General features: G+C 39.9%; 1 protein-coding gene across 3 annotated transcripts in view; it reads right to left on the reverse strand.

The window, feature by feature from the left end:
- Nucleotides 1–28: 28 nt before the first annotated feature.
- The window catches only part of arhgef3 (Rho guanine nucleotide exchange factor (GEF) 3), a 29,941-nt gene continuing 11,814 nt past the window's right edge, over nt 29–18,155 (reverse strand). For 2 of the 3 annotated variants that reach the window (XM_085776879.1, XM_085776881.1), the window contains 10 exons: nt 16,256–16,318; nt 7,978–8,085; nt 7,512–7,769; nt 7,369–7,431; nt 7,173–7,269; nt 6,264–6,340; nt 5,896–6,153; nt 5,376–5,546; nt 4,397–4,586; nt 29–3,673 (listed from right to left, as the gene is read on the reverse strand). In XM_085776879.1, the coding sequence (XP_085633005.1) occupies nt 2,889–3,673; nt 4,397–4,586; nt 5,376–5,546; nt 5,896–6,153; nt 6,264–6,340; nt 7,173–7,269; nt 7,369–7,431; nt 7,512–7,769; nt 7,978–8,085; nt 16,256–16,318 (2,070 nt within the window). In that variant the 3' untranslated portion in view covers nt 29–2,888. Of the gene's footprint in view, nt 3,674–4,396; nt 4,587–5,375; nt 5,547–5,895; nt 6,154–6,263; nt 6,341–7,172; nt 7,270–7,368; nt 7,432–7,511; nt 7,770–7,977; nt 8,086–10,857; nt 11,134–16,255; nt 16,319–18,155 lie in introns of those variants that run through there. The other variant, XM_085776880.1, reaches the window with a different exon arrangement.

Below are 18,155 nucleotides of genomic sequence, written 5' to 3' on the forward strand. Positions count from 1 at the left end.
AAACACCAATAATCATTCAGTGACAGACTTCTTTGAAGACAGTTTATTGAAGTTTTGGTCTTGTGACAGTCCAAACATTCCCACAAGTTTTGTCTGTGTAAGTCTTCTTTGAGATGGGTATATAACCTGATTTTTGTCTGGTGGCCGAAACACTGTGGTCTAGCCATAATCGATACCCATCACCATGACAACTACTCTGACAATCGTCATTTATAATGTAAAGACATTATAAGTCCTGCTCCGTGTGTCATGTGTTAAGACATATCGCAAACAGACATGCTTGGCTTTGTTCCTACATTCATATACAGACAAACTTCATATACATTCTTTACATACAGTACATACACAACAACAGACCCCTCTGTTAGGACTTCTCCGGTTGCCATGACAATGCACCTGCAGCATCAGCAGCTTAGCAGTAACAGCAGCTGTTTCAGTTGGATGGTCAAAAACAGAAAATCCACTGAAGATCCAATTAATGCATTTGAAATACACACGACATGCTACAATTGCAGTCATTCATAATTATTAACATTAACAAGTTAGGGTTTGAAGGAAAAGTCACATGGCAATGATAGCTCAAGGAGAGTCTAAGCTTGGAAAATTATTATTTCCATTTTTTTTCAGTTTCTATGTAACTTCCTTAGTTTTTCCAACCAACCAAATACATTTTACCTGGAGAAACATCAAACAAGCTGACAAATAAACAGCCAACACCATCTCACTTTCTGATGCTGTTATTACTAACACACACAACTCATCCCCCTAGAGTCACATTTATGTCCATCTGTTGAACGCCAGTGCTCACTCTTTTTTTTGCTTTGGTTTGGTCTCCACCAGCAATTCTCCTACCTTTTCCTGTGTGTCCTGTAATGCTGGTCAGGGAGTTTGCAGTGGGTGTACTGAAACATTTAACAAACCCTAAAAGTGAACTATAAAAATAATTTTGTTGTGAAACAAATCTAGGAGCTAAAGGAGTCTAAAAAAAAAGGTCTTTGGGTCCAAAATCCTACAACTCTATTTCACATCAAAATATAAAAAATATGTAATGCAAGTTTAGGCTCTTTTACAGAAACATCATGGTTGTTTGTACACCACATCCTCCACACTCCTTCTCACATGTGATTGCCATCACATGTTCTGTTGTCATTGCAACCTGGACCTGAATCCCTTTTCACTTACAGTATAATGTTTGTTCTTATTATTCACAGCACATTGTGTTTGTTTGGCGAATTAACATTAACACTCACATTTAAAAGTGGTTGTAGGCCTATATGTAAACTCAGAGATAGATACCTCTAATAATGAAGAACTTGGTGAACCATGGGAAGTGGGTGTAAAGCTGTTTGCTTCAGTGTTCCCAACCAGGTGGTTATAAGACACAATGAAACAGAGGTTTTAGAAACAGAGCGAGTAAGGAGAAAGTTAAACTTTAACTGACCTGAAAAATTACAAATCCCTTTAATTGGATATTCAAGTTTGTTTTTCTTGCTTTTGAAAGCAATGGAAATTAGTGTTATCTCTGTGTTGGCCAGATCTCTACAACAGAAACAGAAAGTTAGTGTGAAGGAGCAGTTATAGCTACACAAGTTTCATTTTAATTCACCAAAAGTTTCTTAAATTCTGGGTTTTGTGATTGGCTTCACAACTTTGGCATGTAATACCTGAGAGTGAAACTGATGGTAGAGTACATACATACTGTAGCAGAGGCTCCTTGATCTTATTTATTCTAGATACAGTTTCTATTATCTATATCTAATATAGTTTCTATTCTTATTTTATTTTGTTATTATATTTTCCCCTTGTGCTGCTGTGCCAATCTTGAATTTCATTTCTAGAGGATCAGTAAACATCTTATCTTATCTGATCTTATCTTTTGAAGGATGTGTATTTTTTGCTTGTTAAATTTTAACTATTGGCAGTGTGTCTTTAAAGACCTCATGAAGTCTTTAAATGTTAAAATGTTTAAAGACAACATATCTCATTTCTCACAAATACAACAATGGATTATTGTGAGGTTTAACAAATGTGCTTAGTACATTTAATTCCTCATCTTGGGCCTTGTTACTGTCACTAGCTATTAGTGCCTGCAGCTTGAAACCATTGGTGGGAGAGTGTATTACATAGTAAGTTTGCTCTGGCATGCATGTTACCGTAGCATACACCTGTCCTTTGTGCCAGCAGTGGTGACAGGCTCCACTGTGAAACATCAACAATCAAAAACAGTTGTGGAATGAATTAATAAGTGACAAAGGTTTTGCACAGGTGAAGACTATAGGCAGAAAAACAGAGTTTGGTCTAGTGCAAAACACAAGTAAGGAAGCAAAATATTAGCGATGCAAACTAGAACAAAATGAGCCAGGGAAAAGTTTCTCTTGCATCCTCTAACCTGGTGACATGTTGTTACTATGGTAACACAATGCCACTGATTTAAGATACAGCAGTAGTCCAAGTAACATGCGTTAAGCTCAAGCTCAAACTAAGAAAAACATTGTTGGGCTGTGAGGTGATTTGTAGCTACAGGTCATGTGACCACAGCCACTGGCCCAAAAATATTTTCCCCCATACAGATAGATCATTTCAAAAGCAAATAAATAACATTTTCCTGAACACACTCAGAAAGTTGCAGAGGAAAGCCAAAAAAAGTTTAGTTTCTTTTGGCAGTATGTGCCAGGTTCATCCAGATGTCATGTGAGGCCGGGGCTGGTCGATGCTTGTTGTGGCGTTCTGGAATGCAGTGGTTACCGTGGTTACCAGGATACAGCAGTGGCAGTGTTCCGGAACACTTGGGTTAATGTTCTGAACAAGTTCAAGTGACATCATCATCTTTATCATCAGCCGCGATCTGATTCGCTGCAGGGCCAGTCCTGTGTTTGTCTGGTCGTGTATCAGCACCTGAGGTTTAGCTCCTCCTCCTCCTCCTCCTCCTCCTCTTCTTCCTCCTCCAGTGGGTCAACCTCATTAGTGTCCATGCACACCTCCTCCTCCTCCTCCTCCTCCTGATTAGCTCCACTCTGCCCTCCCTCCATCACAACCTCCTCCTCCTGAGTGGCAGACACAGGGGAGAGAGGGGAGGTCGGGATGTTGTTCTCACCTCCACTGAGAAGCTCTCTTTCTCCTTCTGCTCCTCCGTCCAGGACAGTGCAGGCTGCTCCAGCCGCTGGGTCTGCCCCCACCTCATCATTGAGACCCTGCCCTGTCTTCCTATCCACCGCCTCGGTCTCACTCATCATCACCAGACTCGTCTCGCTGTCCATCCCTGTTTGTCCATCCACAGGCGAACCTGTCTCCACCTCCCTGTCTGTCATTGTCTCTGGAGTCAACCCCACCTCCGCCTCTTTACCTAAACATAGACCTTGATCTTCAACCAGACCTTCTTTTTCTCCCAAACACAGCCCAGTTTCCATCTCCCCCCACATCCCTTTCTCGTCTTCAATCCCTGAATCACTTCGCAAACTCAGTGCTGTTCCATCAAGTGTCACTTTCTGTTCTCCTGGCTCTTTGTCCAGACACGGCCCGGTCTGTGGTGGCCGGTCTCCGGTCAGTGCTGCAGCTTCCTTGGCCTGTCGGATGCAGTTTATCCACTGCTGCTTGTTGAAGGCATCACTGGCCTGGAAGAAGTGGTTCTGCAGCTGAGCTCCAGTGCGGTGCGAAACTCGGAAGAAGTTCTTCGCTGTGGAGACAGAACAGATTATGTTGATTATTATTATTGGTTTTGGTACTTTATAATTTAATTGACTGATGTTGAATTCTACTAAACTGAACGTTGAAACTGAAGCAATCTATCATCTGGATATTGTGTTAAATGTTACATAAACATAAACAAACGTCTAAATTTGGTAACTAAAAATTGTGATCATGGTATGTACTGTGGATAAGTTACATATTTTATAGTGTAAATATAAACTCTCCAGTGGAGACATTATTTTTAATGACATCAAACAAATCTTACATGTATCTTCACATGATAATAATAATAATAATAATAAGGATAAAACAATGTAATTATAATAATACTAATATTACATAAATACAAATATGCTAAATATGATAATAATAATAATATAGTTACATATTGACTTCACTTTAGAAAGAGTGGGGAACGTGTTCTGTGTCGAGTTGGAAATGAGGGCGTGTACTCCTGCTATTGTCTTTTATTTGTGAGTATTCCCTCCTCCAAAATGTAACAAATATTCTCAAAATAAAATGATGATGTGATTTTTGTTGGGTCCAAAAACAGATGTTGTAGAACTGGGTCATATCAATTGTTTTTACAGAGAAAAAGAAAAAAGAACAGGTGAATGTATGTGAATGGATCCTGTCTGTGCCTGTAGAGTGACAGAGTGAAATGTGTCTGTGACTGTTTGTGCCTCTGTGATGTTGGTGCAGGACTGACTGCGCTCGTTGTTGCTGAAGGCTCCTCTGATGGAGCCGCCCACTCTCATCTCCCCGTCCGACAGGTCCTCCAGGTCCAGCTGCCTGATGGGTATGGGCTGGCGACAGAGCTGGTAGCAGACAGGCTGGTCGTTCGCAGAGACAGACCTGGTGATCACCAGGACGTCCTGGAAGAGAAACACATGAAGCTTCTGGAGAGAGAGAGAGAGAGAGAGAGAGAGAGAGAGAGTTGGAGGTTAATTTCACTCCACTTTTTTTCCCCACATGACAAAAAATCTTCCTTGATATTGATGTTCTTCTTTGATAAAATAATAAATTACACAGGTATCTATATACTGTATTTATATCTATAAATAAACCATTTTCACATTATAAAGCTTTAGAAAATGTGACAAAAGAGTTGTGGAGATGTTTCTCACTTCCTCACATTTTCACCCATAAAACAATGAATATTAAACAAAACAGAGGCAAAATGTGAATTGAGTTTGTGCATAAACTCAGAATTTAACCTTAGGTTGTGGATGTTGACTCAAGTTGCCCCACACTGCAAATAAATCCACTTTACATCCTTCCAATGACTACTATTATTTTAAATCATATTAAATCTTTTAATATTTTTTTTTGGGTGAATTTTAAATTGTAAATAGTTTAGAATTGTATTTCACCTTCACACATATTTACTTCTCTTTACTACTCCTTCATTGTTAATCTCATTTTGTAAATGCTCTTTATTATGTTTTATATTTTAATGTTGTCTAAAGCACTTTGACTCACCCTGCTGTATTAAATGTAGTTTACAAATGAAGCTGCTTTGCCACTGTTTTGAATATTTCCACTGAAGAAACATTTTGCATTCTCTAATCCTCTGATGCATGTAATTCAATCACACTGAATGTTATCACAATGTGAATCCTCTGATCTTTATATATAACACAGGATAAAAGAATATGGGGTGTGTAACATTGTTGAAATGTACTGACGAGTCCTCTGTTGTTCTTCAGCTCTCCGTGGCAGCTCAGGGTCCGGGACCGGTCAATGAGTTCATCCCTCTGTCCGTCCTCTGTGTACAACAGACGGTCTTTGTAGTACTGACACTCGGACTCCCCCGTCCGCCTGTTGATGTCGGCCACCACACTCTGAACCATCAGCATCTGTGGAGCAAACAAAAATCTAACTCATCTCCTCTGTCTCGTGTTTGTTTGAGGTAGCCTATAAAACCCCTCCCACAGCACCTCCAAATGTTGGTGAAACAAACAAGCTACAGTACGTGCATGCATGATGATGAAAAACAGTTGCATTAGGAAAAAATACAGACATTACAAGATTGCTGCGTATTTTTATCCAGATTGATTTTGTTGGCTGTTTTTATTCATTTTATTCTTGTATTTTTTATACATTCAGTATATTACAGAGTTTACAGTTAAACATTACACATTTCTTGATTGTACACTTGACACACACAGCTGATTTTATTTCCCATTGCTTCAGAGTTTTCCTCACCGCCTCGTCCAGGTGCTGTCGGTCTGGGTGGTCATTGGCTGTGTGCTTCAGGATCTCCCTGAGCAGCAGGGGGTATTTCACCAGTCGGCTGCGGGGGATGTCCAGGAAGTTCCACAGGTCCAACTTCCTGCTGAAGGGCGACTGGAGACAACGCTGCAAGAAGTCCTGGACTCGCCGGTCCTGCTTCTTCTGGTCCAACAACGCCTTGGCCTGCACCTGGTTGCTGCAGTACGAGGTGTAGGAGGAGAGACAGGGCAGCTGCAGGGACAGAAGAGACAGAGACACGGTCACTGCAGAGCGTAGGAGACTAAACGGCTGTAATTAGACACTCGGTGTGTTTTATAATGTGAAGGGAAGCACTCACTCACCCAGTCGGTCAGGATGTGTCCCACATGTTCTGTGGACCCGTCAGGTTTCCTGGCGTCTCTGAGGCGACTCAGCAGGTCTGGAGAGACAGAGAGGTCAGAGGTCAAGACCCCGAGCAGCTACAGCAGCTGTAGCCTCCATATCTGTTTCTTATTACATTATCTTATCTTATTTGAATCTTGGTAATGTATGTACTGTAGGTTAGGCTATTTATGTATGTATATAGTATGTATGCATATTACAGTACCACATATGTCTGTTTTTTTTACTTTTTTATTTTTGCATAGTTTAGGCTTAAATTCAATAAACATATAAAAGTTCAAAAAGCGTGACTCATTATGGAAGTCTGGGGGCTTTTTTGCTGTTTTGGTCGCTTTCTCTACAGAGCTCCCTGTACAGTTTCAGAGTGTGTATTTTCAGTCATAAAGATGCTAACCCTCCTGCGTCACCATATGCATTTGTTTTCTATCTGATCTTAAGACAGAGATGCTTTTACCTTAAGTAAAAGATGCAAGAAGAAAAGTGAGAGAAAGGTTATTAAAATGATAACATTTACTTTATTATTTTAAAAGGTTTTTAATCAAACACGCTATTAAGATGTTAAATGTCCAGACTCAAAGATAAGATAAGATAAGATAAGATAAGATAAGATAAGATAAGATAAGATAAGATAAGATAAGATAAGATAAGATAAGATATTACAGTAACACAAGAAAGGTGACAAAAATGTAACAGTATAAAGCTGATGACTGTATATGTATATAATAATATAAAATGTATGCATAGATTAATATAAAGAGATAAATGTCTGAGTGGGGTTTCACACACTGCAGAGGCTGCTGTCTGTTTACAGCCCGGTCCCTGTGATCTACTGTGTGATGCTGTAACTACGGTGAGATTCTCCGTCCTACCTTCATGCAGCGGTATCAGCGAGTCCAGAGTACCAAAGATCTGGTTCAGTTCCTGCTCAGTCATGATTGACAGCTTCAGCATCGGGTCATGGTAGGCCTGAGGGACACGAGCAAACACACACACACACACATGAGCATGCTAAGATAATATCAGTGCTGTGGATTGAATGTGGGAGGACAGTCTGACACTGTTCACCTTCTTAGCCAGCTTGAGATCCTCCACCAGGTCCTGCTCGCCCTGAGCCAACTCGAATATGGCCTGCAGAGAGAGAGGGAGACTTTGTTTAATTGAAGGAAGTTAAAGATAAAACACAAAGTAAATATCGAGGAGTTTCTCACCTCTTGACGTTTTATCTCCTTTGGGCTCAGAGGTTGCGTTGCTCCCAGTCTGACATCAAACGTCTCACTCCAAAGCTTGCTGTCCCGGCGCTTGGCAGCTTGGGCTGTTGCTGAGGAGCCCCGGGTTGCAGTCATGGAGGACGAGGGGTTGGAGAGAGTCGCTGAGGTGACGCGTGTCTTCATTGTTGAGGAGGAGGGAGGGGGAGGAGGAGGAGCGGCTCTCTCTGTCCGGCTGTCATTACGAAAACTGATGGAGCGCTGCAGAAACAAAAGAGAGGCATCTATGAAACAATAGCAATATTTATTTTTCCTTTTATTGTCAATATGAGTTCAACATCTGGAGCCAGATGAAGGACACATGAGTCCACTTGTAATGGAGGAGGAGAACATGTGATCCGGGGGAGGCTGATCTGATCTGATCTGATCTGATCTGATCTGATCTGATCTGATCTGATCGGCAGCTCACCTGCAGCGTCTGACCGATCCTCTTCAGCGGCGCTGTCTTGACGGGCGGCAGCAGGTTGGCCAGAGACGTCACCCTGGACACAGCTTTACTGCGCTTGGTGCTGGGCTCCTATGGAAGAGGAGAGTTTGACATTATCACACAGAAACAACAGTCCTTTGATCCACGTGTTCACATGAGGACCGCGGCCCGGACGATGAGGCCACATTCAGCTCAGATGACTTTCACACAGACCTCCGGGCCACAGAGACGAGCCAGAGACGATAACATCTCAATCCCGTCATAATAATATTTCATTTCTTCATATTCTGTGAATTAACAAACATGCTTTGTTGAAGGCTTTATGTATAATGAGAAGAAGACGTCCCCAGAGGTGTTTTCAAGAGAGACACTATAGACAAACTTTAGGACAGCCCACTTTAAAGTCCAAATGTTCTGCACATACAGGAACATCTCTGGTCCATCGTCACTACTCAACCAGCAGCTGCAGGTGGTGAGTCCAGGTCAGGATCACAGATCCCCCCAAAAAAAACAAAGAAACCACATGCTTCCACTACAACTAGGCTACTGGTACAATTATGCACAGCATGTAGGATTTATGTATGTCAAAAAACTGGGAAACGGTTTTAAGATGTCTCACTAAAGGGAACTTTATGGTTTTTTTCTTTATCACAACAGTGCATCACTCACAGCCCTAAAACAATGCCATCAACAAAACATTCGCTCCAGGCCTTAAAAGGAGACAGATATTTAAAAAATCACTATCAAACAATCACTATCGCAGGAACTAAATCAGTGTCTGACAGTTGCAATAAACACAGAACTAAATGATTATTTGGGTAAGGATTTCTCCAGTCAGTCTCAACACCAACGTCTGCTCTGAAAGTTTTTAAACAACCGTGTGTATGTGTGTGTGTTTGTGTGTGTAGATGATGTACTGTAGCAGTTTGCGGGAAAGCTGACTCTGTTTTGTTGATATACTGCAATATTAAACAATAGTGTGATTCAAAGCCCTCTCCTCCCTGCCAACACACACACACACACACACACACAGATATCAGGTCTAATATCAGGGTTGGTCTCTGTGTGCGTGAAAATACCACCGAGCTGCTTGTCCTGAATACAGACTTACAATAAATCAATTGTGTGTGTGTCAAGTGTGTGTGTGTGTGTGTGTGTGTGTGCCCTGCAGCCCACAGTCAGCTGACCTACTGGAATACAGCAAAACCATCAAACTTTTTTTCCATCAGTGCTCAGGAACCACTGGACCAAAAATAACTCTATGATGAACAGGCTCTTCTTTTGTTTTGTTTTTAATTGTTTTGTTTTGTCCTCGACCACTTGATTGAGTCAAAGAAGGACAGTTTTCAACAGCTGGACTCAGATCATCCTAACCTGCGAATATTAAATCATTTCAAGTTGCAGAAGAGCCTCTAATGCAACCTTTTTTGGTTTGTGACCCCATTTTGACATCACAAATTTCTGGTGACCTTGCGATCACGGCTGTCAATCAAGATATTTTTATATGCTGTAGGCTATTTTATTTGAACTCGATTTATATTCAAGAAAGTGAAAGTATAGAATACAGTTGTTTAAGATTGTGTGTGGTGTTTTAATCATACTTTTAAAAAGAGTAATAATTAGTTTAAAAAATATATTTTTATCAGTATTTTTTTTTCTCAATTACTAGACATTTCAGGTGACCCCATTTGATTTCCAGGCGACCCGACCCCAAGGTTGAAAAACACTGCTCTAATGAGTCTTAAATCTGTAAATAAACTTGTTGAACTGTTATCAAGGTCTTTTCTCTTTTTCAGCTGTCAATGATGTTGTATTTAAGACATAACTGTTGTGTGTTAAAAGGATGACGGGGTTCAGTTTGGATGTTAAATAAGAAATAAAAGTTTCCATTGGACATGTTGTAGTGAGGTTTGTGTGTGTGTGTGTGCGTGTGCGTGTGCATGTGCGTGTGCGTGTGTGTGTGTGTGTGTGATGATGCTTCAGTTGATTCAATCTGACAAAGATCAATTCAGCTGTTAGTCAACAACAGACTTGTTATCTAATTGCAGAAAGTTTACAGGAGGCTGCTGTACCCCCAGGTCAATAATAACTCCTGTAACAGCATCCCATAAGTCTCATGTTTTATCTTTACATTTGTGTTTTACTCTCTTTAGTACATCCTTAAACTACACTAGAACAAAGCTGGTTAGGTTCTCAGTGTACTGCTTAATTCATCTTTTAGGGAAAATAAATGGTGAAAAGTCTATGGTTTGTGTAAATAATGTGATAATTTTTGCTGTTTCTGTCCTCTAAAGTGGATACTGTTTGGTTTCAAAATGTTTGTTTTGCTATAGAAACAAAAACAGAGCTACAACATTATGTCACTGTGTTACTCATATCCGACAGGCTCAAATGATTCACTTTTTCAGTAATATTTCTAATGAAAATATTTTTCCCAGTGAGACCAGTAGATTATGCAACATATTGATGTTTCACCTTGTGATTAATTTGACTCCTTTAGCTTCTGTATTTTATCATCAAACCGCCTGATTGTGAAGAGATCAAGGATGTGACTCCACTACATCCAGCTACATTAAATAATAATATATTCAGCCAAATTACTACAGACATAAAAACAACAACAGTCCAAACACAATCACAGGGCAAATCTGAGTCCAAGTATGAGTCATCAGTTCACAAGTTCAAGTCGAGGCTACTGTCAGATACTCGATCATATTAGATCCAATCAGATTAAGTCAAATCAGATCAGAAAATCAGATTAATCAGAATAAATAACATACAATAACATTAAATCAGAGCTCATGAATAATTTCACCTTTAAACTAAAAAAAAATCCACCAGGCCACTTTTCCTCTGTCTTACCTCCACCTGTTTCCCCATGTTGCTGTTCCCTTTGCTGACCTCCACAGAGCATCCAGACTTAAAGTGCTGTACCAGCAGGCAGAGGGGGCTCTGCCCCGCCACCATGCTGTTCTCACCACAGCCCAGCACACGATCTGGACCTTTCCCAGCACCCAGAGAGTAATCGTTTTAGTGTGGTAGAGTGTCCAGGGAGAGATTGGTGCTGCTGGAGCATCCAGGTGTAAGTGCTCAGAAGAGGTTGGAAAGGAGGCTGAAAAATGGTCTGATACAAAGATCTATAATCCAAGATAGTTGGTATAGTTAAGTATAGCACCAGTAAAGAGAACAGAGGCTGAGTGGACAGAGTGTCCACACTGAAATATCAGCAACACCGATTAAGTATCCAAAAAGTTGTCAGAGTGTGTAGAGGAAGCCGGGTTCTGGTCCAGAGTCCAGCAGCTTCACAGTGTCCATAAAGATCCAGTATCCAGTATCCAAAAAGCTCTGGTTGACTTAACCTTCACACACATCCAGAGAAGGTTTGGTACCAGAAGTTACGTCAGATTATATAACACCAGTGAAGTATCTGGATCGAGCTCCCACAGTTTACCAACATCCCATCCCCAGTGCTGTCCTAAAACCAACAGGAGCTGAGGACCTGGGTCTGACCCGGGACCAGCAGAGGCCACAAACAGCTGAGAGTCGAGGTGGACGCCAGTGCTGACAGAGCTCAGCTGAAGAGTCCAGTAAATGATCCTGTTGATGCTGTGACCTCTCAGTGATGATCGTCTCACTCTCCCTCTGTTTTAACACTCACAGCTTGCTCATGCTCCCTCTCTCTCTCCCTCTGACTCACTGGATCACTTGCTCACTCGTCCACTCACTCATTTTACTTCCTTCCTCTCTTTCTCCTTTTACCTCTACCCACCCACCACTCTGGGCTTTGTATACAATAGGATTTAGATAAGGTTTGTATCTCTCTTGCTGTGAAGTGACCCTACGAGAAGACCAACAAATAACAATGAGCTTATCTCTCTCCTGAAACCACATCAGACAGAAGTTCTGGTGAACTATTATCTTATTTTATAAATGTTTGATATGTTTTATATGTTGTCATATATTTGTTTTTATGTTTCATTCTCCTATTTTCTGTTTTAATTACTGTTTTATTCTTCCTTAAAACAGTTTTTGTTACTTTGTTCAAAAAATGCTATAAATAAAGATTATTATCATATATCAGGGCTGTCAATCACTTATTATATTATATTCATATGTAATTAATTGCAAGAGTGTTCACAGTTAATCACAATTATTCACAAATTTATCACACATTTTTACTCGTCAAAGTGTACCTTATTGAGATATTTTTCAAGTGCATGATAATGGATACATAAATTGCTTAAGCAAATATAACTTAACAATACATTAGCCCAAACTGTGATAAATTTAAACCCTCAAGGTCACTGTATTTGGTAGGAAAAAATACTCCAATTATAGAACGTATAATATAAAAGAACATGCCAAAATTATTAATAAAAAAACTGTGGGCTGGTGCTGAAGGGGATTTTCATTAATGTATTATTATCACTACAACTTTGGCAGCCCTACACATTTTTGCACGGTGAACAGCAACACAGACTAGTTTGTTTTGACTAAATCCCACACACATCGTCCTGTGGCTAGAAATAATCACTAGAGCAAAAACATGTGTACTAATCCACCACTGAAAATAGTCCCAGACAAATGCAAGATTTCCTTTGTTTTGGGTAAAGTTCGCAAAAAAAAACTACAGTTCAGCTATTTTAGAAAATCACAGACACTTTATAATAACACAACACTACATTATGCCAGCCAGCCAGCCATTTTTTAAATATTTACCCATGGGCCTTGGTTCAGTATACAAGTGAAAATAAATCAGCAGGTGTGAATGGCAACATGTCCTCTGGCCCAGCCTGTGCTGTGTTTGTGAATTAAATCTACTTCAGTGCATCATATATTTAAACCTCATCACAGGATTTATAAGTAAAACAACTGACACAAACAAAGCAGCAATAACAGGAACCTTTTGTTTATGAAGTGTTCCTCAAGTAACCCAGTATCATGACCCTGAATGCTACTGGAGCTGATACTGGTTCTGCTGGTGGTGCTGCAACACAGCTCAGTTCATCAACCAGTCAATGTCGAACTGAGTCGTAATTATTAAACAGAGAGAGACAGAGAGACAGAGAGATAGTGGGGTTGCCTGCAGGCAGCTAAACCTCTGTCCTGGTTTTCCAGTAGTTTTCAAGTTAATTACTGTGTGTGTAATCTTTGTGTGTGCATTTGAATTACTCATACATGTACACACACAGACAACACATCAAAACAACATACACATTTACAGAGCCACACTTCATGCAAGGACAACAAAATAGGGTTAAAGCTGGGTTGTTGAAAGAGTTGAAAATAATGATTATTTTCATTATTTATTAATCTGCAGAAAATAACTTCCTCTTGCCTGCTCTTCAAAATGTCCATAACTATCAAAATAGCGGTGACACTTCGCTACTGCTACACAGTACTGTATACCTGCATGTATTTATGTATTGTATATTTATAAGTGGTGAAAAATGCCTACTAACAAACAATATAAAGAGATTTATTTTATGATAATATCAGATTATCAGACATTCAAGAAGCTGTAACCTGCACTTTCTTTGCATTTTAGCAATAAATTACAATCAGTCAACTGACTTATTAGTAAATCAAAATACTTTCAGATTAGGAAAAATAAAATAAAGATTTGCTGCGTTTCTCTATTACTGTACATATCTTTGTAAACTCAATATTTTGGGGGGTTTGGATTGAAAGTTGACAAGGCACATGAAGACATCACTGCGGGCTCTGGGAGTACATTATAGTGGCCATAGTTAAGGTGATGGTTAAATTTAGGGGAAGTTGATGCAATGTCCTTTAAGGGAAATAAAAAGGAAATATTACAAAAATAAAGTCAATCTAAAAATAGAGAGACAGTAGCCTACAGTCCTTCCTGTGTCATCAAAGGGGCATCAGAACAACCTTGATCCTTGCGCTAATTTTAGAACGTTGTCATGGTTTCCTTCGAAAATTGTGAGTCACAATATCATCACTGACCTCGCTCCGACTTAATATGAGCACACCTAATGCTTAGCTGACAAAAGCTGCCCCGCTGATTCAGCTCCATTGTCTGTAAATGGGACAGTGTGTCGTGGACGCCCAGAGACCACCAGGGTCAAAGAGCCACTAAATGAAAAGGTGGGATCTGCTTCTTTCATCCTGGTGAAGATAGATGTTTAAAAGCATAATACATACATTGACAAATGTTAAACCTCTGAAAAATCCTATAACAACCATCATAATATCCAAACCCAAAGGGCAAGGCCATTGATCCAAAGGTTTTCCATGCATTTGTGTTAACTCCAGAGAAATTGAAGTCAAGAGTGGTCTCACTTACGTAAACCACAACCACATACAGACAATCTGAAATGAAAACAGACTTCTCTTAAAAAAAAAAAAAAAGATTTACTACTTTGAAAACGTTGAACATATATAAGAAAATATATCTGCCTGCTTTTATTCTCGATGTCTGACAGGTATAGTACGAAAAAAAAAACATGCCAGTCTTCTTTGCCTCCACATAGAAGTGTCTTCTTACACTAGTTTTCTAACATTGGTTCCCTAAAACAAATCAATAACTGTTCTGATCTACCATGTGACCCCGAGGGGCTCAGCAGATTTTAATTAAACCAGTGACAAAGTCAATAACCACAATGGTGCCAAACAGAAACCTCCATAGTTACTGTAATAAGCAACACTTTGAAAGGTGGCAGGAACCCTGTGTTGGTTAGTTTACCTGCAGAGCTGCAGCGATTCACTGGTGGATGGTGAAAAATGTATTAACTATTCTGATAATCCACCGAGACTTTCAGTCATTTTCAAACAAAGACATCAATAATATTGTCAAACCAGACTTTGCTATGTGATCTGTAACTGAGCTTTTGTTTATGTCTCCACTCCAGACAAAGATGGTCTTGCTCCAGAAATATGAACATCTGTCCTGACCTTCAACCCCTAAATCAGATAAAGTCGCCTCCAGGTCCCGGGTTTTCAGTAAAGGCACAATGTGAGTGTATGTGACTCACTGAGCCACAGGGAGTAACAGTAGAGGAACAATAGAGTGTAATTTATTCGTGGTTCAGTATCTGCCAACGCTGGTTTGTAGCAACACAGACCCGGCGGTGGGTTTGGGTCTATTTGTCACACTGGAGTGTATTGAACAGGGTGGACATCCTGTGTTAGACCGAGAGGGAAACGCCCGGGAAGGAACGGGCTGTTGGCAGAGGGCTAAAAACAGACAGGGGGTCCAACATGAGGGCCGAGGCCCCAAGGGGGTCTTAATGTACAATAAGACACAGTCAGGATAAAGTACATACCCTCTGCTTTCATTCCTTTTTTTGTTGTTGTTGTAAGTAATTAATTGTCCTTAATTGAAAGTTCAACCAACTCATGCTATAGTAGCTTTGTCTTTTGCTTACATTACCAAAGCTGGCAGACAATGGATCATACTGAACTGTAAAAGTTCAGTAAGGAACATTGTGTTCATACCCCAGTATATTACAAGACAATTAGGTTAGGGGGTCCATAAAGTAGACATCTGTTAGCACGCTGTCTTTAATCAATTAAATCAATAAACCATTATTTGTGTATTCAAAGAGCATTGTGTAGTTCAAAGTGCATTACTGGTGCTCAACAGGTTGATAATACTATAATAAAACTGTTCAGCAACTTCAGCATCAAACTTCCTTTACTGACCAACATCTGTCTCCAACACCAGCAGTTGATGCGTTGTTTGTTTTGCTTCTAGTATTTCTATCACTTATTTTCTTCTACTGAAGTTAGCATGCTAACCAGCTAGCTCCTGTCAACACAACACAACACAACGCAACGCATGCAATGTAATGCAACGCAACACAACACACACGTGAACTTAGGAGGTGGAAATGATCAGCATGCCTCTAAACATTATAACCCTGAACTAGTTAGTGATGGATTTCTGAGGGTCCCAGGGGCCAGAGCTTCAGTTGATGTGTCTTAACTTTTGTTGTTGTAGGTTAAAAAACCACAAAGAGACACAAAAAGCTACAAAGACACATTTCTCATAAAATGAGAAAAACAACCAGAGCTGTGTTGTTTTTCTATGGTTATCTTGCCCCTTTAAGTGGGTTGGGGTTTTTTCATGTCTGTGCATTACTATCTTATAATCCACCCACAACTTTAAGTTCCTCATTTATATATAGGCTATATAAACTTCATATAAAATTCAACTTTTATTGAAGCTTTTAACCCTTTCTCTAAACCAAAGCTGACACCACACATTCTTGATAAGACGAGCTGAACTTACATTGATGTCCAGACTGCAGAGACTGAGGGAGTCAGCATCTCTGCTCGCCTGCTTCCTCTTCTTCTGCAAAGCACAAAACACAACAAATACAATGTTAGAGGTAGAACAGGTGCAACAGGAAACATTAAAACATATATTTTAATGTCAAAGTGAATTACAGTTTTTTAAGATCATTATAACCCATTAACACACATCACACCTACAGTAAAACACACATTTCCCAAAACGGTTAATTTCTTGCTCAAAATGACACCGTGTAAACTAAACACTGACACATGTTGTCTCATGTTGTAGTCACAACACATTGTCATAGAAACCACTAATAACTGATGCAATAACATAGACTGAATCACTTTACATGTGTCAGATCTGCTGTTTACAATCAACACAATAGTGTATTGATCATTAATTGACTTTTGTGCTGTAGTTTCCTTTGAACCTCTCTACATTTTGCTTTTGTTGGGTTTAGTAAATGCAGGTATTTTGTTCCTTTTTTGGAAACACTATAAAAAGTGAACAACCAATCTCAGAGCAGCTTTGCAAGATGAATACAACTGAAAATAACTGCAGAAGAAGAAAATCTACATCATAGCAGCTGTTCAGTGTGAAAATGCAATTTACAAACAGGAAAAAATGCAGTAAAAAGTACAAAGTCACTGCTAATCTGCCGGTGTTCTGTTTTCCTCTCCCTATCTTTTTTTTTTTTTTTTTTTCAAACAAGAGGCCATGTGACTGAAAGAACCTCAACACCAGAGTGGGATTCATAGATGTTTCAGTACATAGAGATGTGATTGATGTTTTTGCATTAGTTCAATCAACTGTTTTTCAAAAGCAATGAAACAAAATACAGGACATAAATTAGTTTCAGTCTACAATGTGAACTAATGTTCACTTCAGCCTTTAGGTTCGGCTTTCTGAGGTTTTCTGTGTGGACAAACAGTGTGAAAGCAATTGAAAATTTAGCAGTAACTGTTTGGTCTTAGTTGAGCTTGTGTGTCAGTTAAAACAAATTTTAAATGTGTAAAATGTATGTATTTTGTGTCAATTGTATAGCCCACACAGGCTGATATTGTGGTAAATGTGTGAAGAGTTTTGAAAAAGTGTTAAAAGTATTGAAAAACAGGTCATAGCCATCATAAAAAACTGTGATGAAGTCGAAACCTGCAGCTCTGTCAGCTTCCATCTCATCACTTCGGTCAGTTTTCACATTTATCTAATGGGTATATCTATAGGATAAAGGGTAAAGGAAACTATCTATTATAATTATATAATGTCCCATGTTCATCACAAATTTTGTCTGGGATAGGCAACTTCTGTGGTAACTGTGGCAACCACTATTTATGTGGCGGGAAGCTGCGCAGGTGCAACGGCATGAGAATGAACAAAACAGTTCCCGTGACAACAACAACAGGAAGAAGTCGCACAAACAAACACCTGATGAAGCAGGTCAGGGAGGACATGAGGAGGAGAGGAGAGGAGAGGAGGAGAGGAGGAGAAGAGAGGAGAGAGAGATGTTAAAAGGAGGAGTGGCAGGTTAGGACAGAGGGAGGGGAGAAAGATAAGGAGAAGGAGAAGAGGAGAAGAGGAGAAGAGGATGAGGAAGAGGAGGAGGAGGAGGAGGACAAGTAGGACAAGGAGAAGTAGGAGGAGGGAAAGGAGGAGGTGGAAAAGGAGGAGGTGGAGGATATGCGATCAGTCTAGCAGAGAATAACAATAGCAGGAAGTCGGCTGTTTGTTCAGTATTGTGTGGAGACTTTGTTGTTGTCCGGACGTTATATAACCTGGCAGACTTTACCTTTAACTCCTGGCCACTATGGAAACCACAAGGAGGAGGAGGAGGAGCCTGCTCCTCCACTCCATATATGGTCTGTTGCACATTAAGGGACTTTTATACTAAAAG

Source organism: Trachurus japonicus, chromosome 5 (assembly GCF_045865225.1).
Source record: "Trachurus japonicus isolate A0001 chromosome 5, Traja_1.0".
NCBI classification, from domain to species: Eukaryota; Metazoa; Chordata; class Actinopteri; order Carangiformes; family Carangidae; genus Trachurus; species Trachurus japonicus.